This window comes from Ruditapes philippinarum, unplaced genomic scaffold (assembly GCF_026571515.1).
Source record: "Ruditapes philippinarum isolate M1 unplaced genomic scaffold, ASM2657151v2 ctg1473_1_1_1_1, whole genome shotgun sequence".
Classification (NCBI taxonomy): domain Eukaryota; kingdom Metazoa; phylum Mollusca; class Bivalvia; order Venerida; family Veneridae; genus Ruditapes; species Ruditapes philippinarum.
In genome coordinates, this window is record NW_026859905.1 from 363565 (window position 1) to 390803 (window position 27239).

Sequence of the window (27239 nt, forward strand, 5' to 3'; positions counted from 1 at the left end):
ATCCCATATTTCATTGGGCAATAAACTTACATTGTAGTGGTTTAAGTTATCTACATGTTTAACTTTTATAATACTCTATCAACAAGTAGAGATTTTGATGCTAAAGCATCAAGTCGCCGGATAGAAAAATGATTGTTTTATCATAAATATAAGAAAATATCAGATTAATTAATGGTTCAAGTATAAAGAAAAGAGGAACAATATGTTGAGTAACTGTTTATTCACAATAAAACATCATATATGAAGCAAACTTGCTTAGCAATATTGTCAAGGAACTGCTAGCAAGTATTGTCTGGAAATATTAACCTGAGAATCATTAATTTTCGGGAGGTGTTTCATTTGTTTACGTAACTTATTATCATAAATGCTAAAGATTTTATTGATAGTATAGATCTTGATATTAAATCAATTAATATTGCTCGATAGCCTAGTGGTGGTAAGTATGACGAAGTTGTGACCTAGTAGGCCAAGTTCGAATCTTTGAAAATCCCTTTTGCAGTTTTCATAAAAAAAAAAAAATTATTATTTCTTTTAACTATATGAAACATAAGTTGATAAATCGTGTTCCATTTCTAGCATTTTTTTATTTCATAAATTTGATTAATTTTGTAAGGCGAGTAATATTCTTGTAATTCTACTTGTAATTCTACCTTATACCGTAAAATCCGTATTGTATTGTACCAGAATCCGATAATTAGCGCCAAATAATTAACGGTCATCAAATATTTGAAAATATATATGTTTTAATTATTGCATGAAACAATGCAATTCTACCGTAAAAGTGGTATATGCATAAAAATAATATTATTATGCGCTATCGAAAAAATATAATGTATAATTTAGTTGAAATCAATATTCCTGTCGTTACATACGATATAGTTAACGTTTAATTGACTTTCAGTTCGATAAAATATCAACAAAAAAGATATTTTATTATCCAATACGATTCCGGATCCCTACCATCATACCGTTTTGCAATCGCAACTATTCGGCCCTTTCCGTCAGTCTTCGAATAAGTTATTATAGATTATAGCCGAGGCAGTTCCGATTCCGAATGACCGTTTTAATAACCTGCGCGACGGAAATCGACGGAATATAACGAAGACGACGAGTACCACTATTTATTTCAATAAATATGCATCTTTAGCATAAATCTATTTTGTTATGTTCAACCTAAACTTAACTATTGAACGTTGACAGAAAGGGCCAAGTTTAACCCTTAACCAAGAAAAAATGAAAAGGTTTTGAAAACATTCTTTAATGCGTAAATTGAGAGTTTACAGACCTTTCTAATGATATAAAATACATGTATGAAACTGATTAATGAAAGATCACTTTGTAATTATTCCCTGCGGTCCGGAGACCGCAGGGTATTGGTACGCGTTTTACTTTTGAGGCATGGAGGAGCACGTGACCAGTTTTCGGAGCATGTGATCTGTAAACCGTACACGATTGGTTAATTGACCTTTTCGATAACCTGGCTAAATACCGTTTGTCGTTACTTTACGGAATTACCTCTAAGGGGGCAGGGGACATATTCGAATGATGGCCCCGGTCAAATTTTTTAATAACTCAGACATGGTGTTTTGAAGGTACTGATAACTTCTGATATTTCTCTGTCATTGTAATTCTTTCTTGTTTGTGTGTAGGAAATGAGATATATTTTTGGGTTTTTACCCGAAACTAAGCATTTTGGTAGCTTTGTATGTATTTCTGACTCTCCGAATGAAGGTGAAAAAGTTAAAAATCAAGCTTTGACAGTTGGCGCCAAACAAGTAAGAAATTTCAGATAAATTTTGTGAAAAATCTAAACGTATGACAGACACTTAATTTGTCATTTCTGAAAATGCCATAGCTTGCACTGCGTGTTACTGATATTTTTAAAGGAATCGGGCGGATTCTGGAGTATGCTGACCCTTCATGAAGATTGCCTATATTGGTACATTTTAGGTGTGATTTTGGCTGGGTGGGGGTAAATATAAATTGCTGTCAGTCATTTTTTGAAGGAGCAATGCATGCAAGCTATTATTTTCTTCAATGTATGTCATATATCATTGAATAATGCTGTGCAACTGGTTATCTGCCTGTGAAACAGATTTTGAAATATTTGGAATTGTGTTTCTGGTCACACTGAAATACAAAATTTTTCATTTTTAGGTCCCCTGCCCCCTAAGGAATTGGTCAGAATTAAACCTAATTAAGAACAAAAACCTATTACGTGATATTTCTAATTTTCTATAATTATTTTAACGTTTAAGGTGGAAAAACTTGAATGATTTATTTGAAAATTATCATTGTTTCTTTAATATATGTATCTCAAATTTTACAAACAATAAATTGTTTATACTGAAAATCTACAAAATTAAAATAATCGTAGTGGCATCTGCCATAATAGATAGAATTATTTTCTGCGTAAACTTGTGTGTTTGCTTTATTTTTTTTAATTTTTTTTTTTGCTTTTAATTATTCATAATATGGTAATCCTATTTAATCATTTTCTTAAAAAGAAATAATTGTTTTATGTTCGACCTTCTTCGGTCATCAACGGTCATTAGTTTCGAAAGACCTTCTTCTGTGTTGATCGATTATTGTCAACTATATTCCTGATATAATAGGCCACTAAAGTTATGAGTATATGTAGCTTGACATCAAACAAATTGCAACACAAGCTTTCTTTAGTATTTTGCAATCAATATATATGCATGGACCTTGTAGTAAAACCCTAAAAGAATATACCTTCGGAAACTTGACTTTTGGCAAGTAGTTTACGAGTACCTGTCCAGGCATAAAAATCGTAATATATAATATCGTAATATGTTTAATATGTGGCGACTGTCTTGTCTTTCTCTGTTATAGATTGGTAGTTTTTTAGCCAGCATGTATTGGTGTTCATAAAAATAGAATTTGCAATGAATAATAACAGGTTTGGCCTCTTTTTTATTATTTATTCACTTGTGACACACAAGATTATTACCCCACCCACTCATAATAATAATGCAAAACGTTCAAATTGCATTATCTTAAAAATACCTAATATTTACAATTGAAAAGAGGTTCAAGTAATATTTATATCACATAAGCTTATATAAATAATAGAGAAACATAATCACTTAAGCAAAATGTAACATACGTTACATCAATTACATTGACATTATTCTAGCATTTTTTAACTATTTTTGAATAATTTATAAAAATAAAGAAAACAAACTTAGTTACAACAAACAATGCATCTGGTAATATACTCAATTTCTGAAAGTAACTCGTTATTTAGTCTTTTGCTGTGTCATTTAACATATTTGTACGTTACCAAAGTCTCATCCATCCAAATATTACCCATAAATGTTATGCAAACTATCACTTTTAACATGATTTAGTAGAAATAACTTCATCTATCATTGCCAGGATGGTCCAACTATCTATATTGCACACCACTTAAGTTAGTGAAGAATAAATGCTGAAAATGAGCTGTAGTTATGTCTTTAGTAATGGTTCAAATGTTCAAAATGCCAATTTTATGTCATGTATCATTTAGGTTGCCTTAAAAAATATTTCACCTTTGAAATTGAATGCCAGCACATCTTGTTTAACCTATTTATGTTTTCTTCCTTATTATATAAAGAGATATTTAAAAGTGATCTCCACATCTCTATATCTCTCATAATGCTCATTAATTCGACTACACCTAGTCACATTAAAAAAAAGTTATCCTTTCAATAACTTTCAAAGTATTGCATAGTGGTTAAAAAGCTTTCTCCTGCTGTTTTCGATTGTCTTTTCACTAGATTTACAAGTCGTGTGTTTGCACTTTTCATAAAAAGAACGTCTTGAAATGACTGTTACTGTTACAACAATGGTGGTAACGTATTTTAGCTGTCAGGAGGCCATTTACGCCTTTGATTCTTCCTAGGACCTTAGTTGTCTTGTTTTACTTAAACATGAAAGTCGAAGGTTTCAACTTTACTGAAACATCGCCACGAAATTTATGTTCTTTCTGCAACTTACACAGTTATTGTCTTAAATAAATATACGTTCAACATGTTTTTTCTTGTTTCTGAACTTCTAATCATATTATGGTCTCTTGCAGTTTTCTCTTCTCGTCGTAATGATAACAATACTCTTTTCTATTATTTCGGCTTTTCATCCAGTCATCTAAAATGGAATTAAAAAGAGATTACAAAAAAAACAACATTGTCTGGTCTTAAAAAAAAAATACTATTCATCAAATAAATTTTACCCAAAAAGTGGAGTCCTCTTCAGAGAAATGCATAAATTTGGGTGCACTATAGAGCAAAACGTATGTTCAACGTCAAATACAGCTTTCATGATCACAGACTCAATCAAACCATGCCTGTAATTTTCTGTAAATTTGCTGTTTTTAAGGCTTCCGAGGGATCACTTATTTTACCAGATATTTATAGATGTGAGCCGTAAAATGTTGCCCCGTACTTTACTTCAGTTTTTACACGCGAAAACCCATTACAATTCATTCATTGTATTAGATATCTGGGCATGTACGAGGCTAAAACATGTAAAAACAAGTAAATATAATATAAAAATTTATACATACTTTGCACAACAGCTTCTAAATCCAACTCCAAGTAGTAAATGTGTAAATTTTGATATATTTAAATCGCGCGGCCTCATAACTTTTGTTTACCTCGACACCGGATACAGTATAAAACTCTGTGTATGGTGTACATGCAGAGCCATATAAAAACTCGAAACAAATGCAAAATTTGAATTGCTTTTTTTACTGGTTTGCCATGGTAAGATTTTTTTAGGGTTTTTACCTGTTTTATATGATGTGTATAACAAACTAAAAATGTAAAAAAAGCTTGTGTTGCAATTTGTTTGACGTTAAATTTTACTTTAATCAGACTATAAACGTTTATTTATTCCCCTCTGCCAAAACGGTGTTGAAAATAGTTAAATGAAATATCTTTATATCATGAAAAATGTTCCCCGCAGGAAACCATTTTACTTGTTCATACATTTGCATCTTATCAGCCGCCATACCTTTAGCCACCTATTCACAAGTTACTTGTATGTCTTATCAGCAATCTGTTACTATTAATAGATTTTATAACAATAACAAACAACATGTAGTCACGTGCTTCTTACAAAAGAACAGGAAAAATCTGTTTATAATTAGATAAAATAATGAAATATAATAGGTCTCATAAGATATAAACATCCACATAATTTAGATGTGTTATTTCAAATTATTATCATTCATGATTTATCAATCATAAAGTAGCAACGCTTGACACTTAGAAAAAAGTAAAAGTATCCCTAAATTCAATGACTGGTCCATAGGGATACATTTTTAATTCATTTTATGAAAATTGAAATGATGCTTTTTAAGATGTCAATATTTGTATATTTCATTTCATTTAGCAACTTTATTTTATGTTTGAGTTTTTAAGATTATGAAAAATAATTGTGGGCTTAATTGTTCAGTAATTGATTTGCTTTTACGTTCAGAATTTACCATAGATATAATATTAAACTGTTACAAATATAGTCGCCGGTTTCTACCGGCGACTAATAAATGGAACTACAAGTACACTGTGTCAAGGGTTTACGCACCATTTTTCTTGTACCGTCGATAATTTATCACGTGCAGCACCATGTCATTTTAGACAAAACAAACACTTAAAGTAAGTGTATTAATAAAAGTGTGTCTACGGAATATAATGATCATTGAAGTTATGGTTTTACCTAGTTTTTATCAAAGACTGGTACGATTTCTTTGTTTTAATGAAAACAGCTAGAACTGGCTTGGGGAAAATGGTCATTTCCAAAACTTTTAAAATTAAACAATTCTGTTGTCAATCAAAATATTTATTTAATATAACTGTTAGCATCAAAGATATGTATACATAGAATATTGCACACAAATTTAAGTTGTGTAATGCCTTACAAAATCATAAAAGCATGACAACTGATCGAGTTTTTCGTACCGTATTATGAGTCCACACCGAAAATTGTGGCAACGTATATATTAGCGCTAGACTTGAACCGCGTCATGATGGTTAACCTAATGCTGAATAATCTTGTTTGTTTTTTTTTATTGTTGCCCATCTGTGCGGCGAAGCCTGTAGATGTATATTTATCATTTACAAACCGGAGAAAAATGCATAAATACTAAAATGCTTCAGTTCTAGAAGCAAATCTGATTCTTTTGTGTGTCCGGCGCATACTCATGAGACCACGGTCTTATTCGAAAGTATTTGAGTCTATACTTTATATTAAGATCGGTTCGATAAGGACAACCAGAGTGCAAATTGCTAATTTTCTTGTACATGTAAAGAAGCAAGTTTATATTGAAAATGTTATGTATATTTAACACAAATATGCATATAATTATAATTGTTACTATTTTATACATACTCTTTGAGATAGTGCTTACGGAGAGAGTTTCTAAAAAAGCTTTTCAAGCTACCTACACAATCCATACAATTTATTATTTGACAATTATCATGTAAATGAAATGTTAATAAATAAAATATTGATAAAACTAAAGAATTTGAGTAAATACATTGGAAGAGTTGGGAATCGAACCCGTAACTTCTAGACTGAAACGTCGGACTTGCAATTCTGGCATCGATTGTTAAGACGTGGGCTCGAACCCCACCAGCGGCCATCCCTTGTTTCCTTGAACAAGAAACCCATGTATTAGCAAACCTGATTTCTATGGAATTGTGGTTCACAGATTTCGTAGGATCATGGGTCATAGTAATTTTTCTGCCGTCTTCACTAAAACTATCAAACTGTTTGTTAAAAGAGGTTATGACGCAATTATTTTTAGGCATACCGCATGCTTGGTGTTCAAGCCTTTTACAGTTGGACGCTACGCTTTCCTCTTTTAACTACATCTGACGTACTTAGTGGGAGACTCTATGATAGACAGTTCTTAAAGCCCTTTGGGACTGAAATGTCTTGTAGGTGATTTTCTTGTTGCTCTGTCTTCCTTTAAGGCATCGAGTACTTTGGTAATGGTCGTGAGGCTGTACCTTTTTCTACATATATACACAATATTTTATGTGTTTTATTTATTTCGTCTAATGTAACCATGATCATTGTTAGAATTTCACTTGGCGGGAATTAATTTTATTCACACTTGTGTGTCATTCATGAACATATTGGGGCTGGGAGTGATGTTTTGCGCGCCTAAAACCGGTTAAACTCCCCAGTGGTTTATTCCAAGGCGGTACCCCTTTGTGTTCCTTCACGCGTTTTTCATGTCTGTATTTTAACTTGTTTTTTGCTCCCCGAAAAATTTCGGGGAAGCATATAGTCGGCGCCTTGTCCGTCTGTCCGTCTGTCCGTCCGTCCGTTGTCTTGTCCGGAGCGTAACTTGAAAACCCTTTGAGATAATTTGTTGAAACTTCATACAGTGGTAGAGGGCATTGAGGGGAAGTGCAGTGTTAAAGAACCATACATCTATTTTGCCCGGTTTTTGAATTATCTCCACTTATAGAAAAATCTTGTTCGGGGCATAACTCAAAAACTATAAGAGATATCAACATGAAACTTTGTAGGTGAACAGATATCAATGGGTAGATGTGCAGTGCAGAAGAATAATAATTCTTTTTGTCCTAATTTTGGAGTTATTGCTCTTTGTTAATTTTAACACTTTGAACTTTGTCCGGAACATAACTCTAAAACTATAAGAGATATCAAGATGAAACATTGTAGGTAGATAGATCTCATCGAGTAGAGCTGCAGTGCAAAAGAACCATAACTCTGTTAAGCCTCATTTTTTAATAATCTCCCCTTTTAGAAAACTCTTGTCCAGGCCATAGCTGTAAAACTATAAGCGATATCAACATGAAACTTTGTAGTTAGATATATCTCAATGGGAAAATGTGCAGTGCACAAGAATTATAACTCTGCATTGCCTAATTCTGGAGTTATTGCCCTTTGTTAATTTTTACTTTTTGAAGTTGTCCGGACATTACTCGGAAATCATAAGAGATATCATCAAGAAACTTTGTAGGTTGATAGATCACATTGATTAGAAGTGCAGTACAACAGTAACTCTGCCTTTCTTTATTTTGGAATTATTGCACTTTGAACTTTTTCCAGGGACATAACTCTGAAACTACAAGAGGTGTACTTTCTTGTGTCCAAAACCTATTCGGGGAGCATCACCCGGCTCAAACCGGGCTCTTGTTTATATTTAGTCTGCCTTGTTGGATTGTCGTTTACGGTAGGTATTTTCTCACCCCGTCCCATTTTTACCCCCCCCCCCACTTCCCCCTTCCCTTTTCACCCTTACAGCCCTTATCCCTCTATTTCCCAGATGGGCCCGATTTAGTTAATATTATTTCATACATTACATGTCCCTCTCCTTTCGCCGCCCTAATGTCCACTCCAGGTTTTTGTTGGGTGTCTTCTGCGTGCCCTACTTGGGTGTTTCGGGGGCTGCGTCCTGTGAACATTGCCTTTACCTTGTTGATCTTTATTCTTGTGTTTATCTTTAAGTTTTATAATAGTCTATCAATAACTGGAACTACAAGTATCAACAAAGTGTGAAAATTCAAATTTTTGAAAAAATTTTGCCGACAAAAATATTATTTCAGGGAGGATAACTCAAGCACATAGTTGCCGCCTTTCTTAAATTCAGTAACATGAGTAGGTAATACATGCCCTGTCAATTAGTAAAGTAATTAAAATTCAAATTTAAGAAAGAAATACTGTTTTAGAAATATGAACTTTGGCTCGCTTGTGCTAGCTTGTATTAGCAAACTTGAGAGTACAAGTTCAATTACTGATATCAGCAAATACTATGCAATTCCCGAGTCCAAAGAAAAGTTTAAGTTAACAATAGATATAATAACTGCTACGAAAGGATAGAATTTAAAAAGAAAATTATCTTATAAAACTATAAAGCTGCAGATTGCTCCCAGGCCCAGGTCATCCACTGCCCCGCTTACCCTAACCAGTAACCAAACATTTCCCTTTTCGTGTCCATCACACAATAAAAATAAACACATTTCAAAGTACATGTATGCAGTATTTTCGCGCAAAAAGAAGCGGTGCCATGGTTCTGAATGATGCGGTACCACGCTAATCAAAGTTTTCTTGATTTTACAACATTATTTTGCATTATTTGTATAAAATTGGTATGTGATCAGCTCGTGTCTATGTAACTATGGATTTGGAGAAAAAGGTCTATATCTACATGCTGATAATTGTGGAGGTATGTTATTGAGTAAAGTATCGTTTTATACCGTATGAGCTTTGTATCATTTTTTTGTAATAACACCGCTAATATTCCTCTTTCTAAATCAGTGTAAAAGTAGTATTAACAAAGACTTGATTTAAAACCTGATCTTAAAAAAAGCTTTTTTATATTTCTTTTTACAGCTCAAAACAAAAATAGATTCACGCTGGCATACCTGAGTTGGAGAATAAATATGGGATTGCATGAAAATATAACATTACTTATGGCTAGCCCTGGACATACAAAGTAAGTTTCATGTTTTTTTACTTAATTAAATTAATGGTAAAGCGTCCCTTCATTCCATTGCAGAAAAATTCATGAGATGATATCTTATTAAAAACATTTATTCACGCTCATAAAGGATTAGTTTTATCAAAATATGAACAATTCAATTCCTTCGAATAAAGGACAAGTATGAATACTTTAATTGATGCACATGAAAAACAGAGTCGAAATTTAGTTAAAATACATTTTCTCAAGTATTGAGATACAAACTTGAAACTATTATTTTTCGTATTGAAGATGATAATGATTATATCAAAAGTAAAGTATTTGCATATGTAATGAAGTGTACGATCCTATGCCACGTACATGAATTTTCAAGCAAGAAATTGATTTTTGCTTGAAACTGGCTAACTTGGTGCATTTTATAAAAAAAGTAAAAACGAATTTTCACAATGTTCACTAAACAACTACATATGTATTGCCATTATACGGAGAAATGAATATAAAAGTAGAGAATAACTCCTATTTTACTTATTTTATTATACGGAGAAAATATAAAATTATATACTGTACATTTATTTTAGATGTCTTGTTGATGGAGGGTTCGGGCGGATTAAGAAGTTATTTAAAAGATCGGATTGTGAGAGTTTGAGCCAGTTTGCGGACATCGTGGAGAAATCGGCGAAAGACAATTTCGCTGTCCTGTACCGAAATGCAAATGGCGATCAATCATGGACTTGGTAAATTGTCCTTTTTATATTGACAAAAATTTTATTAACTCTATTCTTAAATCTGTCTCCTAATATGAGAATCGGTGTATTTGTAAGTTACGCACTTTAATTAAGGCCATATAATACATCGATAAGATTTACTGATGTAATGATGATTCCTGCTATTCACGATATTAAAGTATGCGTTTAAAGTAATAGAAATTTGGTAAAATATTGAAAAGATAAAATAGAGCACAGTTTTGCATTAAATACTGATATTTGAACGTTATTTGGTTTTACTTTTAACAATGTCGCATATAATCTTCAATTTGAGTAGGCTTAATGATCAGGCTGGACGTATTAAGCTAAATGATTATTTATTATTTCTTAATAAATCATTTTAGTCGTTTATTTTTTATAATAGGTATGACTGGAAATCGTATCTGACGAGATATTTTCTGCAGCTGAAAGGAATTCAAAAGTACCAAAGCTTCAGATTTACAGCCGGAGACAAAACTGCGATATTTGTCAAAGAAAGGTCAAATAGTGACGAAATCCGCGTTCCATTGATGAGGAGAAACATTGTTCTGCCAGGAGGATCATTTCCTGATTCTATCCAGCCAGCAGCTGGTTTAAGTCGTCAACGACGAGAATACCTGTACCGGCACGTTAGGAAATACGTGCGTCCTGCGAACCAAGATGAGACTTGTCCTCGTCTTGCTGAGGAATGAACGTTGTGATATTAAAATTAAGTTAATCTGAACTGAAAAAGGAACAGTTGATTGTTTTGTTTCAGCGTGCATTATAACAAACAATAAAATAGTATTTGTTTAAAACACACATTTTTCTCTTTAACTGTAGCCCGTTGTCACTATTTATTACTAAGACTCGTTGGAATTACGTTTGACGTCACGCAAATTTGATGATGATGTCGCAAATTTTTAGTTAAGGTGTGTTTAGTTAAATCGCTGTATCTTACTTAAAAATTCGAATATCGACATAAAATAAAAAGATTTACACAGACAAATAAAATTTCTACAAGATTATAATAAAAAATAAAAATCGTCAAAAATTGCCCGAGTGCCCCTTTTCTCGTGGCGGCGGCCATTTAATGTAAAGGTTAGATAATTTTTATTCATTCATCCGACTGACACTCATATTAATTATGGCAATTATAGATAAACTCATAATGATTTAAAAAAAAGAAGAGAGAGAAAATGATGATATCAACATTTACAACAATTAAAATATAAAGATAATAAAATATAAAGTGATCATTTTTCATTATGTTTCTAACTGTAAACTTAGAAAGTAAATTTTACAATTGTTTTTGAAAGATTGTAAAGTCGAACATTGTTTGATAGTAATTTATTCCAAACGTAACTGATATAAGAAAAAGAATCCTTTAGATAATTTGTATGAGGTATACTTTTCAGTACAAGATCTTAATGAGCGATTGAGCGTAAATTATGTAATTCATTGTGAGAGAAACTAAAAATTTCACTCATATATAACGGTGCCAGATTTTTTAAAGATTTATACACCATAATTGCTGTGAAGTATTTCACTCTGAAATTGAATTTCAGCCATTCAAGTTTATTAAAAAGATCTAATGTTGGTGAACGTATCGATCTATTAAGTATAATTTTTGCAGCTCTTTTTTTAATTGAGTTTACTTTATTGATGTATGAGTATGTGCCGTACAACAATAATCAAGCACTGGAAGGATGTACGTGTTGTAATATATCTTGATATGTTTTAAGAGGGCAATTTTTGTATTTAGTTTTTTTGCAAACATAGTCTATTTGATAATGCCGGTTTAATGTACAAACATGTATTATTTACACAACTGCCCGATAACTTTTGAACTGTAACATTTTCAAGAGTTGTATCATTTACTTTCAGTAGGAGAGGATTACATTTCTTCACCTTTTTTGAATATCCAATTATCATGCATTTTGTTTTTATTGGGTTCAAAGACATATTATTAAGGATACACCAATCATTTATAATATAATTTAAATCTTTTTGTAAATTATCTTGTATTTCCAGTAAACAGTCACCGGATTGGTAAAGTGTAGAGTCATCCGCATACAAGTTTATATTAAGATCATTACGGAGTATAGATTATATATATATATATATATCATTTATATAAATCAAAAATAGTAAGGACCCAAGAATGGATCCTTGGGGAACTCCTGATTTTACTTGTAAAATGTCAGATTTTAGAATACCTATTTGAACTGTCTGTTTTTTGTTTGATAAATAAGAACGAAAAAAGTTACAGCTTTTTCAGAAAAATGATATAATTTCAATTTGTGTATCAAAATGTCATGATCGACAAAATCAAACGCTTTTCTTAAATCAAGGAAAATAGCACCTATCATTTTACCATTATCAATATCTTTGATCCTGGCATCAATTAATCTAAGTAATGATGTATTACAAGAATGTTATTTTCGAAACCCTGATTGTCTGTCATGTATAATTTCTGTATTTTGAAAAAATGTCTGAAGATGTGACGCAAAATGTCGTTCAAATATTTTTGAGATGGTGGGTAGAATTGAAATTGGGCGATAATTTTCAGAAAAGTCTCTACTTGCTGATTTAAACACAGGCAGGACACGAGCTTCCTTAAGTTTATCGGGAAAAATACCTTAATGAATGCTATTATTTATAATAGATGTTATGCAACGAATAATAGTATCCCCAGAACTTTTTTAAAATTGCGGGACCAATACCATCAAGGCCTGCAAATTTATTTGTGTTCAATTTTGAAATAATTAGCTTTACTTCCATGGTCGTTATATAAGGAATATCAAACTTGACTTTCGGAAAAGGATGAAAAATGTTCGCATCAAGAACACAAATGTTTCACATTTATTAAAGTCTTTTCATTAGTTTTAGCTTATAATAGACAAATATTGCAAATGGTTTGGCATACATAGATGAAACATTCAAAAATTCCGTGATGTATCCAAACTCTCTAGACAAAATCATTTTTAGTAAAAAAATCTTCGCATTTCTGAACTTACTTCTTGCACTTTTTAGAAGATTGTGTAAGAATGATACGGTACTGCGCGCAGAATGATAAATTGTCGACGGTACGCGGAAAAATGATGCGTAAACCCTTGACACCGTAAAGTATCAAAATGTGAAAAAAACGAGCATGTCGACACAAAAATTAATACAGGGAGGATAACTCAAGCACAAGTTACCGCCTTCCTTAAATTCAGTTACATGCGTAAGTTACGTGCCGTGTAAATTAGTTAAGTAACTAAAATTCAAAAGTAAAAAAGAAATACTGTTTTAGAAATATGAGCTTTAGCTTGCATTTTTTTGGTGTTTTTCGGTATTTTTCGGCGATTCCATGCACCCATTAGTATAAACAGATTAAAATAATTCCTATTTTCTGAACAAAATTTAATATATTTATTTCTTAATGCTTACACTGATTTACAGTTAGTTTTAAATGATAGTTTCTTATCGTCGAATATGGCCACAGATGCCTATATTTACCTTCTGCTCTGCCTTAATCCCAAGTCCGACAATTAGTTATGGGTCGAATGGCCGGGTGGCCGAATCTTTATTTTTACCCGTACTGAATATCAGGCAATATACGCAGAATTTCAAAACATATTTCTTTTCAAAAATCTAAGGCATACAAAAGTGAAAGGAAAATCATGTGTAAAAAAGCTTACGAAATTTCTTTTTTTCGAAGCCACGATAATTGCAAAACATTTTCCGGTATACGCAGGTAAAATTTGTTACGGAGCTCCATACTCATTTTGTAAAACATTTTAGGCCAATTTTATTGCATAAATGTAAATCAGGAATTTTATTTGATAAATTATCTATCTGAGATGTTTCGTCCCATTTATATTATTCTAAAGACTTTACTATAGTTACGATGTATGCATTCATGCTAGCTAGCGCATGCGTATATGCGAAGTTTAACGCGTAGGTATAAACGACGATTTTATCAATGAACTGTTATTTTTTGTTTTCTTTAAAGGAATGTTGAGTCTATTATTTCATGAATTTGAATGATTTGGAGCTTTCAAAGCATTAAAACAACTTTGCAAACAATATTTTAATGATGTGATGTCGGATCATAATAATACTGCAGAATGAAGAACTAACAACAACAGCATTTCAAAGTATGCAGTATACTGCGCAAAAAGAAGCGGGCCAAAGTTCTGCATGATGATGCACCACAAATATCAAAGTTTTCATGATTGCCAAACATTTTTTTTTGTATTATTTTTATCAAATTGGTATGCGATCAGCTCGTGTCAATGTTTTTGTGATCATTTGACATATGATACTTCTTCAGACAACTTTGCATTCAGAAATGGGTGAAATATGTTTGTATCCAGAACACAAATGTTTCACATGTATAAAAGTGTTTTCATTAGAGTTTCAAGTTATAATATAGAAATATTTTTGCAAAATGTTGTGCACACATAGATGAAACATTCATAACTTCCGTGATGTATGCAAACTCTCTAAATAAAATCAATTTTAGTTAGAATTTATCGCATTTCTGAACTTACCTAGCAAAAAATTGCGTAAGAATGATACGGTGCTGCACGCAGAGTGGTGAATTACGACGGTACGCGGAAAAATGATGCGTAAACCCTTATATATATATATATATATATATATATATATATATATATATATATATATATATATATATATATATATATATATAAAACAAAAAAACACAGTCCATGAGTTAACTTATTTTAATTATTTGCCAACCGGTTTCTCTTATGATCATCAGGGCAAATGTGACATATATATATATGAACCCTTAAATATCCTTTTCAAATAAAAATCACATTTCAACGGCTATAATATACATACAATTATTCAATCGTCTTGCATTTTATGCATTTCCAACATTTTCAATTAATACGCAGTGCATTTTTCCTCACGGTCATTAACAACTTCAATATAAACAACACAATATGCGAAATAAACAGCAAAACTATCACCATTTTACTCCATTTACAAAATATTTCGGAAAGTTTTACCGTGACTGTCTTCTAGTTGATATACTTTGAACGTGAGAACCAGCATGGTTATAGTCGAAACCATTCAGTTATATGTTCGTTCTCACGTTCATGTGGTGACGCATTTGAATACTACAAAGCCGATTCGAAACAAATAAGTAAATTAAGACCCCTGTGAAATAAACGTTTTAACTTTGTTTGAATCTCAGTTTAACATAAAAATGCGCATGCTATTTCTAAATTTTATAATGAGTTGTTTCTTTTCTTCGTTTCTTGATGTTGCTGGTGTTCTAATTAATGAGTACTTACGACAATTTACTTGATTTGATTTATTTATACAATATATAGATATTACCACGACACGTTTTTTGTTCATACTAAATAAATAAATGAAATTATATAACTTTTATTAACAATTATCATTATGAAAATTAAAAAGAAATAATTCTGATTTCAGTGTTTTCTTCCCTTGTTAAAACATACGTTACCACGTTCAATACCGGAGGGATACCATGTATAGGCAGTGCAATGGCGATCATGGCAAGAAATGAGAACAGAGTTGTTCTTGAAAATGTAATGAAAACATTTCAGTCGAGAATACTTTCAATTGAACTTCCAGTATATGAGCAGAAAAACTTCCTGGAATTATTCACAGGGGAGAGAAGAAGGGCTGCTCAAGAATTTCGATCAAAATGCGTCTTAAAGATTGAAGAAGACTTGTACGACGAAATTGAGGTATTTTTAGTTTTTATCTTGACAGTTTTTTCATTTCATACAATTTTTATTTATGCTATTTGAAACTGTATATAAAAGGCAACATAAAATTGTAAAAGGAACAATTCAATACATATTTTTCACACATAAATCTAATACGTGTAAGAAAAATATTTCATTTACAACGAGTTAGTGTCACTTTATCAAAAGGCAAGATATGAACTTTAAAGGTCAGTGGCCACCATTATTCACGTGCCATTTTTAATATTTGTTCATGTAGTACAAACTTAAGTTACGCATTAAATTATCGGTAATTGCATTAGTTTTATTCCTACAAAGTCCGGTATTACACAGATGTAAAAGTTGCTGCATTTTATGCAGGTTCGACTTTAAACCAGATTTGACGTAAAAACATATATGTATATCCCTTTGTAAAATATTCATAATTCATGATAACGATGTTTTGCTGTATTTCTCATTTACGTACATATTATGGATGAACTTAACAAAAAGATTTTCGATGCAGTTCAACATTATATTCTTGAGCCACAGCCACCATTACAATTACTTTTTAGGTCCAAAAACGATGTTGAGTTCTTCGACATAGCCCTTGTGCAATGTATGAAGCGAATTAATTTAATGAAAAAATAAACACTTTTTACATTTTTATATCCAACATAAAATATCACTTTTTCTAACATAAATATATCTTTTTAAACAAAAACTAACAAATTCCTTAGATTTATCCAATATACCACATGTTTTATAGAAGTCACTGCGGTCATTTTTGTCCTTATTACGTATGTAAGTCCTCGTACACCCAGTTTTCATATGATAATGCCTTTAAGGTCTATGGCCAAGAAAAGGCATATTTTTCTGTTTTCAATAGATTTTGATACGTAGATTACAATAAACACGATAAAAAAGTGTTATAAAATCTCCTTATATGAAACAAAATTGATTCTGTCGAGTTTTTTTTTTTTGAAACGCGATCGGTAATTTCACCTTTTCACTGATGACGTAGGCTTGGCTTGGTTCAAAGATATAACATTGTTCATAGAACTTTATCGTATGGACTGCAAGGTATTCTTAATTCATTTGTTATCTACCAGCATATGAATCAATATATTTCAATAATTTCTCTCAAATATATATTTCATTTGTACAGAAAAATATGGACAAACTATGGAAGGAACATTATGACAAAAACATCCAAATCCAAAAGCTTATGTGTATCACCGCAATGGAAGAAATGTATCAATCAGAAATTAAACCAAGATTGACCGTCGGACACTATGAGGATGAAGATGGGTATCTCCACTATAAAAAGGATGTAAATAACCTAAAATCAAAGATTAAAAAAAGGTTTCCTGAAATGGATGATACTTTGGTAACTTTTCTTTGATCTTTCAATTTACCTGGTTACATTAGATGCTGTTTTATATTGAATGCCAATACTGTAACAATTTGTAGCATTTAAGGACTTTAAAATAGATTAAATGACATTTAAACATAAAAATGATGACATTTGAATTTAGAAACATTCGCAGATGTGTTAACACGTCGGTTATCATGGAACCTTCAATGTGACACTTTTGTGACATTCTATGAAATACGCGTATGCTCCCCAAGTAAAAGAAAGCGTGCGCCCTAAACAAGAAAACAATGGGCGGAACAAATCAATATGGAATTTGCTAGGGGATTAGATGTAATGAAGCCTGCATATCACAGATAAGACGTGAAAAGTCAAATGTAAAAAGCAGGCAACATATCCGAAGGGTGTTTAACATTATTCAAGACCACCCAACCAAAAAAAAAATGCCGAAAAGGGAAACCTAAAAGTACCACAAACACAACAACAATGTCGTGCAGGATCGGAAATACAGCATTTCTGATTGAATGTACGGGCGACGTTTTACGGCCTCCACACGACACAAACAACGCTGATGTGGCGATAATATAGATCGATAAAATAGAGAAAATAAGAATCCCTAAAGAAAGTCCAAAACAACAAAAGTTTCTAAATAAACACACATTCACAGAAATAGATGAGTCCATTAATTATCTAAATAGTTTAGTGATATTGTTTAACATAAGATGAATTGTTAGTCCATTTTCTATATCCCCGATATCGAAACACCGTCTAACAATTAAGCCATCTTTGCTTCACCTGGCCAAAAAGGAAGCGACTGTCGGTATGTGTATGAGCAAAATTTATTTGAATGTGTTAAAGTTCTCTAATTGTAGATAATCTTTGAAAATAACTTGCTAATTCAATTAATCAATTCAGTTATTATTATTATTGTTAATAATAATAAAAATGATAATAATAGAACCTCTATTTCAACAAGGCATAATACATGTAATTGTAAGGAAAACAAAAATTCCTTCTTATTTCTCCTTCAAGATTTTTTTTAAAAATGAAAAATAAATTAGTGAAGAAAAATAAACCATCATAATCACAACGTTACATCTGATCTATTATGATATATTTCCGATCATTGAAATTTGATCTACACATTTCCCTTTTATTTGTTTTATTCTTGACCTTTCAATGTATTGTCCTTAATAAAAATTTTCAACTTATGTCGCCCGTAGCCCAAAATATATTTGACCTAGAGTTATTAAACTTTATAGAAATGTTGGTCAGCATATGCAGTTGTGCAACTGGGTGATTTCTTGAAGTTGTAGAGTTCGAACATGTGTAATTGTGCTTGTGAATTTATTCGTTATTTGTAAAGTTATTGTCCTTGACTTAGTTCAAATTTCTGTCGCACGTAGCCAAAAATTATTTGACCTAGAGTCAAAGAGCTGTACCGAGTTGTTGGCCAGCATGTATAGTTGTGCATCTCGGGTTTTGCTTGTTTTCTTTTAAGCTTCTTTAGGATATAAAATTGAGATGATTTGAAATTCTTAATATTGGGAAAATCGGATTTCGTTTTTATCCCCAAACCATTAAAGGAGAGTCATGTAGAAGTTCTTTTGTCTGTCCATTTGTTCTGCTGTGTGTGTGTGTCAGTAAACTGACATTGGAGTGTGGGACTTCCGTGTCCTAAGGACAAAATTCTAGTGAAATGTTTCTTTTGACATTTGTGTGCATGTCTTGCCACCATTAAAGAGACCATTCAGACTATGTTATGAGTAAAAGAAATTTGATCTTGCTTGTGACATTGCTATCTGATTGAACATTGGAAAATAAGAAGATGACAGATCAACATAAAAAGATATCATTTGAAAATATCATTCCATGCTCTTCCTATGAAGAAAATAATGACTTTAAAGTGGACCGCACAAATATCATCTTAATGTAGATGTTGCAAGAAGACGTAGCTTTGATGATTGGTATAGATTCTCTGACGAGTTCGCTGACGAATTCTCATAATTTCTATAATGAAGTCGCAACATAAAAATAGTAGAAAAAAAGTATAAACAGTGGCGCGGCAAATTGAAACAGATGTTGATCAACCTAATTAGTTTGGTGAAAAAAATGAACAATGGAACAACCAAAATTTATGCTTTAATTAAATAATAACGAAAGGTAAATTGGAATACATTTTGAAAACCATTCAGTCGTAACTATTTATGATAAATTTTGTTTTACAGGTCAATGCAAGTTTGAGAGAATTAAAAGACAAATATCTAGAAGATGACTTGGATATAATGGATATGAGTGGCAAAAGTAAAAAAAAAATAAAAGGTATGTATTTCCATTTTAGTCAAACTTAAAAGTTTAATGCACCGACTCATCCAATGTATAATACAGATCTGAATTGACAAATTATACTTAAAGTTATAAAGGGCGCTGAACAAACCATCGTTCAAACACCATTGGAGATTTCCCTTGTTTAAACAAAGAAGGCCAGAAGCTCAGTATATTTCACTGTATATTTCACTCGCCGTTCTTTCCTCACTCCGTATTTGCAAACCGTCATATTGAAGGGACTATTTTGTTTAAAAAAAATCGGAATAATAAAATTTTGTTGGAGGTTTTCATCTTAAACTTATTTACGAGAGGTGTTCAATTTATTATAAAACAGTTTTAAAACCTACCTAATTATTTACTTGCATGTGGTAATGCAACTGGGACCCATGGTAATCATTCTACAACCTTTTTGGCCAGCTTTCTAAAGTCCGGTTTATGCACGACTACTAAAGTTTGCTCCATTCTTCTTTGATAATCTTTTTCAGACCGGAAATGGTAAAGATCTATCTTGCGTTTCTGTAGCCTGCGTTTCAGTATACCCCGGATGCCAAAGTCCATGGGAGCTGTATCTGGGATTTGGCATCCATTCTGCCCTTTGCGTTTGTTGAGAAAGTTTGGTATGACTAGAGGCCGAGTCTTAACGGAAAACCATATCATTTTCTACGAGAAATGGGCATGTAATTTTTTTTTCATTGGGTTTTAAACCCTTAAAAAATTAAAATTGAGATTTTTGCCCTAACTTAACCCGGCCCAAAAGCATAACCCAGAAATGCATTTTGTTTTAAAAACTTCATCTTGCTAAGGCTTGTCTCATTTGTTCGAACGTAGAAAACACGAAGTCTACCGTAACTACCACCAATATAAAACATAGCTTCATCTGTGATGACAACCTTTTTCCATTTTCCACAGGTAATTAAGACGGAGATATAGACGCCATGATCGAACAAGTGGTTTCAAAATCTTTGCCTCACTAAGACTTTGAGCACGGCACTTTTTCCTTTCTGCTTTTAGAATGTTTTCTATTACTCTGTTGACACCCCACACTTAGCTGCCATTTCTCTTTGTGTGGGAGGATTCACCAATGTAATCATATTACGGATGTTATGTACGACATCAGCAGTAGTTTCATAAGTCCTCTCATTGTGACGGCAGAGATAGGGATGGCGATAGAAATATCATACTCAGATTCTCCTTCATTGGGAACTGTTTTTATATTTGTCTATGATACAAAAGAAAAAGAACAACAAAACACTCGGCAATTTAATTTATACTCGGGGCTACGCCCCATCGTACAAATCAGATAGCCTCGTGTTTCAATGCTCTTCCTATTACTCGGACAATATAAAAAAGAAATAAAATAAACAAAAAAAAACTTTTTGAACTTTTAAAAAAATTGTTATCCTCAAAATGTGTGTGCAAACGGTAGATTTAACGACATTGTTTTTCAATCGACTGAGAAAGCCTTAAAACATTGCTATTAGAAACATATTCAACCACCAAAAATATAGTTCAAAGATTGTTTGTCTTGACCTGATAGGATGGAAATAGATCTTTATTTTGAGTGCTCTGTGTTATATGGAGTTCAGATGCGAAGTAATATAATTACAAAGGCGGTATATCTGATCTCAAAATCAAGATCTTTTTCCTAAAAAAATCTTTGTGAAAGTGTCATTATGCATTTTTTTCGCTGTAAAGTTATTCTGAATTAGTAATGGTATTTTTCTACAGATTGACTTTTTATTTGTATCAATAATAGTATTGATAAACAAAAAAATTGATATGAAATATGAAAAAACTAAATTATTTAAAGACTGCTATACTCGTTTTAAAAATTGAAACACTTTTTGATATATTCCGAACGAGATATTTATAAATAATATCCGTGGGTCACGTGGATTATTGATTTTTTGCGTTTCATATATGAAATTTTTGAAAAACAATCATTGCAAAATGTCAAATTATTTTTGAGTTTACATTTGGACTCACCATTTACACTTACACATAATATCACTTTAAGTGTACATTTTGCTGAAGAGACTGATTCAAAGTTCTTAATATTTAATAACAATTACAAGAGTATTTGATATCAAAACGTTACTGGATGTCAAATAACATTGTTAGATATTTACAGAAGCACGTGCAAACTGCATGTTTCAAATGTTATATATTTTGTTTCAACTCTTATTAAATTGTAAATTGATTGGCGTTTTTCTTATGACAACAGATGAACACCATAGAGAAATGATACAAATTCAGGGAGAATTTAAAAGAAAACATTCGGAAGGGGAACAGAAATACAAGGCCTTGAATGATGAACTTAAACTACAGCGTGATTTTAATGAACAAAGGAATAAAACAATGTCAAAAAACATAGAAAAAGGGCAAAAGGATCATGCAAAACTGAAAGAAGAAATGCTAAAAGAACAGGACCGAGTGGAGATTTTAATGTCGTTATTAAATGTAGAAGTTACTGCCAATGAACCTACAATTCAAAAAAGTATTGCACGTGGAGCAGCTAGTCTTTTGCCAGTTATTGGACCTGCAATTTATGATGCAATTGAAAGAAGAAGCTATCAGAAAAGGAAAGAGGAACTAGAAGGCATACGTTTTATGATGTAAATATTGTTTATCTCATATCATTGACGCTTTTGCGACTCCGTAAAAATTATATTGCACGAATGTGCATATATTTTGAAGTGACATAATTTGCATAATACAAGGTGTATCTGTAAAGTTCCCATTGCGATTGTTGATTTGGAAAAAATGTAGATAGATTTCAAAAAGAAAACAAACCGTTCAATTTCCTTCCATATTTCTATTAATATGCGCAATTGTACCCAATGTACAAAATTATAAAACAATGTAAATATACATCACGGTCGCATTGGCCCGCGTTACATCGTCATTCTGCTGCAATCCCCTCGAAACTCGGAATCTTGTTTTCATTTGCTGATCCGTTAACAGTTTCGGTACCCATCTAGCGCACACTTTGGTCATTGACATATATTTAGTTATTATCGTGTGAATTGTTGTACTTTTTCTCGCACTGACATACAACGGTCGCCATCAAGCATTTCCTCAATCTCGTCACAAGAGACGCTCGGTCTTCCTGACTGATCATCAGCTGTAGACGGCGGCCCTCTTTGAATCTTTTATACCCTTCATACACGACTGTACGCGAAAATGTCTTAATACTTTGACAGTACTGAGTAATAAATAACTCGCTGTTTTTTGTTTTTTTGTTTTTTTTTATTATATATAATACTTCCATACAAAATACTTAATCACTACAGCCCTACTTATTGCCAAAAAATGCAACAGAAATATGGTTAAGGTAATAGGCCAATGAATAACATTTTGAAACCATGAGCTTTTGAGAAATAAAATTAAATACATTTATGGACCATAATGGGCCTTTAAATACAATTCAAATATAACTTAAGAAAATTTTGTCTAATACATACTATTATGTACAAAATGCTTTCACATTAATATTTTTTCTCAAAGATCACCTTTAAAATATTGTTTTCATATAAAAAGGAACAGAACAACAGTGTCCTACAATGTAATTGTTAAAACTTATGTTATCATCAAGATATTGATTAATGCGACACATAGCAAGGTAAATAAGTGTATCATCGGATATCTATACAATAATAATGATGATGATAATAATGATGATGATGATTATACATGTGCATAACAAATAATAGAACAGTTTGAATCGTGTCCATATTCTTTTTAGTTTTAACATCGTTTATAATCTTAATATGTATTTCTCTACTTCAGCAATGAATGTAAAAAACATGGAGATGGCGATTCATTGGACTTTAGTCAGCTTCTACGAAAAAAAAGTGAAAAAGAAGCGTCAGCTTACACTGAATAAAAAGTAAAGAACATATAAGAATGCAAATTCAGACAAATTTGACTTCATTTTTTAATTCTGTGAAATTATGTGGGTGTATATTCATTCACCTTACGATTAGCCTTTATTTTGTCAGAATGAACTTCAAAAATAATACTAACGAAACAAGTTTGCGTCTTTAAGAAGAAAATATTTTTGGATAATTTTGCATAAACGACACAATGAATGGTTATAAATTACAATTATTTAACAAAATAGAATGTATTATATATATTGAATATAGTATCATAATGAAAGTTTGTTTAACACTTCATTTTCTAAATGCTTTAAATGATTATATGCCGGAGAAATGGACTTTTAACCCTCGGCGCATAAGGGGTAATTTATGTTATGTCATCAAACTAAATTTAAAATAAATGATATACACATGTATATATATTAAAAGTAGTATCAAAATAAAAGTTTCTAATAAAATTCAATAAGTACATTTTCGGTTAATGTTTTGGTAAGTATATGGAAACATGTCCTATACTTTTTCCAAAACGGGCATAAAGTTTGTTAATTAAACAATTTTAAGTCCCATATTTACATTAAAAATGTTTATAACATTTGATTGGAATTAACAGTATATAAAGATGCATCCCTACAGCCATGCACAATATTTTAAGGAAAATCTGGAGTAAAGTTTGTGCCATTTGTGCCCAAAAAATCTCCGTTGCGTTATTTAGTCATACCTGTTCAAATGTTTAAGGAGCAGCACACTTTCGGTACACGGTCCACTCGGTCATATAATAGTGCATGGTGATATTGTACCTGTAATGTTCACTGTTACTTTTTTATCGATTTATACAATATAAAAGATTAAAACAGAATGAAACATCCACGTAGCGCGAAGTAATGTAAATGATATTTTCCGATTTTTCTATATACCGATTTGTTCACTTCGATGTTGATTTTTCGTTTAAGCTAAGTCGTATTTTGAAACGGAGCATGCGCAAACAATTTTTGTTGAGTGCTCCTAATGATTGGCGACGCCGGTGAGCGGCGTCGTCTATTATGGAATGCTTTTTATTTTTGCCTATGGAAGGAGCTGTTATTATTAGCATTTAATTTCAAGTTGTGTTAATTAGTTTTATTTTGATTCGTAAAAATCAAGTAAACAAATGTGTTGTTATATTTGTATTTAATAACTTTATGTAAAAAGCATGTGCATTGTGATATTATTTTCACGAAATTGCAGGCTAAGTTTAACAGCTTGTCCCTTAGTTTTATTGGCAATACTAAAACCCGGATTTCGAATATCGTTGTGGTCTAGATTGAGGCCGTATCAGTTCATTCATTCATTTATACATTTTCATAATTTTCCTACAAGAAGAAAGTTCACCTGCAATTGAGTATAAGGATAGGTAATGGAACTGTTGTAAACGATTATCCTATTGATTTTATCCTTATTACATTTATCTGTTGCGCAGAATGGTTGTTTTTACAAAGTGTACCAGTATCCGGATGTTGAAAGCTATCCGATTTTCTGCAATTACTGCTGTCACATGGCCATCTATTTTTTATGAATACTTTACCATTAATTTGCATAGCTTAATAAAACTGAGCATGCAGCATTTCATAATTTTGCTGTTTAGGGTGTTCTTTTGGGTTTCAGGTTTTCTTTATTTTAAGGGGAAGTAACTCATGTTTACTAAATTATTTGTTGTTTTCTGTCTATCTTAGGTATTACTTATAATACTATTTTTGTTGTATATAATTCACCAGTTGTAAGGTCATCAAAAGCATGTTAATGTTAATGTTAGGATTTCATATTTATTTAATATAAACTGGGAATTATTAATGTTATGAATATGTGCATACATGTATATCTTAGACTGTAGTATATTGATATGTTGAGACTTATAATTTTAATGCATTTAAAGAGATACAGTTATGTCATTATTATTAAAGGGATGAGACTTTCATTTAAAGTTATAAATGATAAAACATGTATTGATTGAAAATGTCCTTAAACTTGGATCAAGCAATATAATTAATAAAGTCTCAAAAAATCATATTCTGAATAGTTATTCTATTTTTTTTTCTAACATGTGCATAGTTTGAAAAGGACAGCTTCTTTCTTATCTATTTGTAATGAAGGGACACCGGTCTCAACCTCCAGGTCTCCTGAGTCAACCCGACAACAGACTGTACATAGAGTAGATTGTTACTTGCCCTTGAATAAATTTGTGCACTAAATTTCACAGTATATAAACGATTTGAACCCCAACCGGATCTTGTGAGAAGATGTCAGTGTCAGCCATTTGCTGACGCTTGACCTATTTAATATATTGGTATTTATATTGATACTTATGGACGTTAGGTTAGTAAATCTTTATTTATATCGTAGAAGAGAAACTTTATTAAACGTATTAGTAATGCATAATATAAATGTTAGCATTAAAGCTATAAAATAATCGAAACTCATGAACTGCTTTCAGGTGATCAACAATGAACACGAACAAAAATCCGTCTTATTTAAGGTATATTTAGTTAAACATTAAATTGTGATTTCGAACTACTAAAATAATCAATAACAAACGATAATTTAGTCATCTGCAAACAATATTGCTGTATTTTGAACATTAAATTAAGAGTTTAACCAAGAAGGTCAATTCCGTAAACTGAACGTTACTTGCTGGTGATTGTGAACCCTACTTGTGAGTTTACGAATTTTATCTGTACCCTGACTTGTGAGTATTTTTTAAAGATTTAATGGAGAGAACATTTATCATTTAACGTATTTATTTGTTTATTGACAGGCGAAATGGAAAAATTCAGTTGTCTTCATTGTCCCCTTCCTCTTCCAAAAAAAATTCGGAAACACTATTGTTCACAATTTTAACATAAGAACAAAAACTTAAAATAACAATTTCTCAGTTTGACAACAGAAACATTAAAATCATACTCCAAAGACTTTAGAATTATTCCAAAGAACTGAAAAAAGGACTTTAAAAGCAAATGATATTACAAAAACAGTAAAAGTTTCAAGACAAAGAGGACTTGAAAAATAATCTCCAGTCAAGAAATGTCAAAAGATCAAAACGCCTGTTAAAGATGTTCACACATCGACAAAAGATACGTTTTAGTACAGATGACGAAGAGTTTAAGTTTAAACTTGGTGTCAACTTATTCCACAGATCCCACATTTAAGTTGTGTTTTCAGGGGAGTGTTTGTTACACTAAAGCTACTGTCAAGACTCTCAACTACAATTAAATGATTGTCTTAGACACTGGCAAGACTGTAAACTATTTAAAAATAAGTGGAAATAAACTTGCAAGAGTGAAAACTACCTTTTAGACAATTAAAAATATGCAGGAAACTCCTTAAAATAATTTATTAAGAGTGATCCTAGTCGCGCATGTCAGAAATAGAAATTCAAGGCATTTATGAGAATATAAAACCGTGTTTTAAAAAGCATAATGAAATCAATGGTAGGTGTTAAGCTTTCAACATGTTGAAATAAGTAATCTGTCAAAAAAATCCTGTGATGGTCTTTCGAGGAGGATGGATTGATATACGGTCACTTAAAAAATAATTAACTTAATAGTAGAAACATTTACATGTATAGTACTTATGTTATATCTTAGCTTTGTATCTTTTCAAAGAAAAATGAATGGTAAATGAATAAAAGATTTGTTGGTTGATCATTCCTGTCAAGAAATAATTTTCTTTCTAATTCGTATTACCAGCTACTTCATGCTGATATTTCCATGGAAAGTG

At 31.6% G+C, this 27239-nt stretch overlaps 2 protein-coding genes across 2 annotated transcripts in view; both read left to right on the forward strand.

The window, feature by feature from the left end:
• The window catches only part of LOC132758262 (guanylate-binding protein 1-like), a 59072-nt gene extending 41721 nt beyond the window's left edge, over positions 1 to 17351 (forward strand). Inside the window, exons 3-4 of the mRNA XM_060749824.1 lie at positions 15649 to 15926; positions 17074 to 17351. Coding sequence (XP_060605807.1) covers positions 15649 to 15926; positions 17074 to 17310 — 515 coding nt within the window. The 3' untranslated portion in view covers positions 17311 to 17351. The remainder of the gene's footprint in view (positions 1 to 15648; positions 15927 to 17073) is intronic.
• Positions 17352 to 21844: 4493 nt separating this feature from the next.
• LOC132758263 (uncharacterized) lies at positions 21845 to 25713 on the forward strand. The gene is made up of 2 exons (XM_060749825.1): positions 21845 to 22223; positions 23398 to 25713. Exons 1-2 carry the CDS (start codon positions 21850 to 21852, stop codon positions 23492 to 23494), a joined length of 471 nt encoding a protein of 156 aa, XP_060605808.1. The 5' UTR covers positions 21845 to 21849; the 3' UTR covers positions 23495 to 25713.
• The last annotated feature ends 1526 nt before the right edge of the window (positions 25714 to 27239 follow it).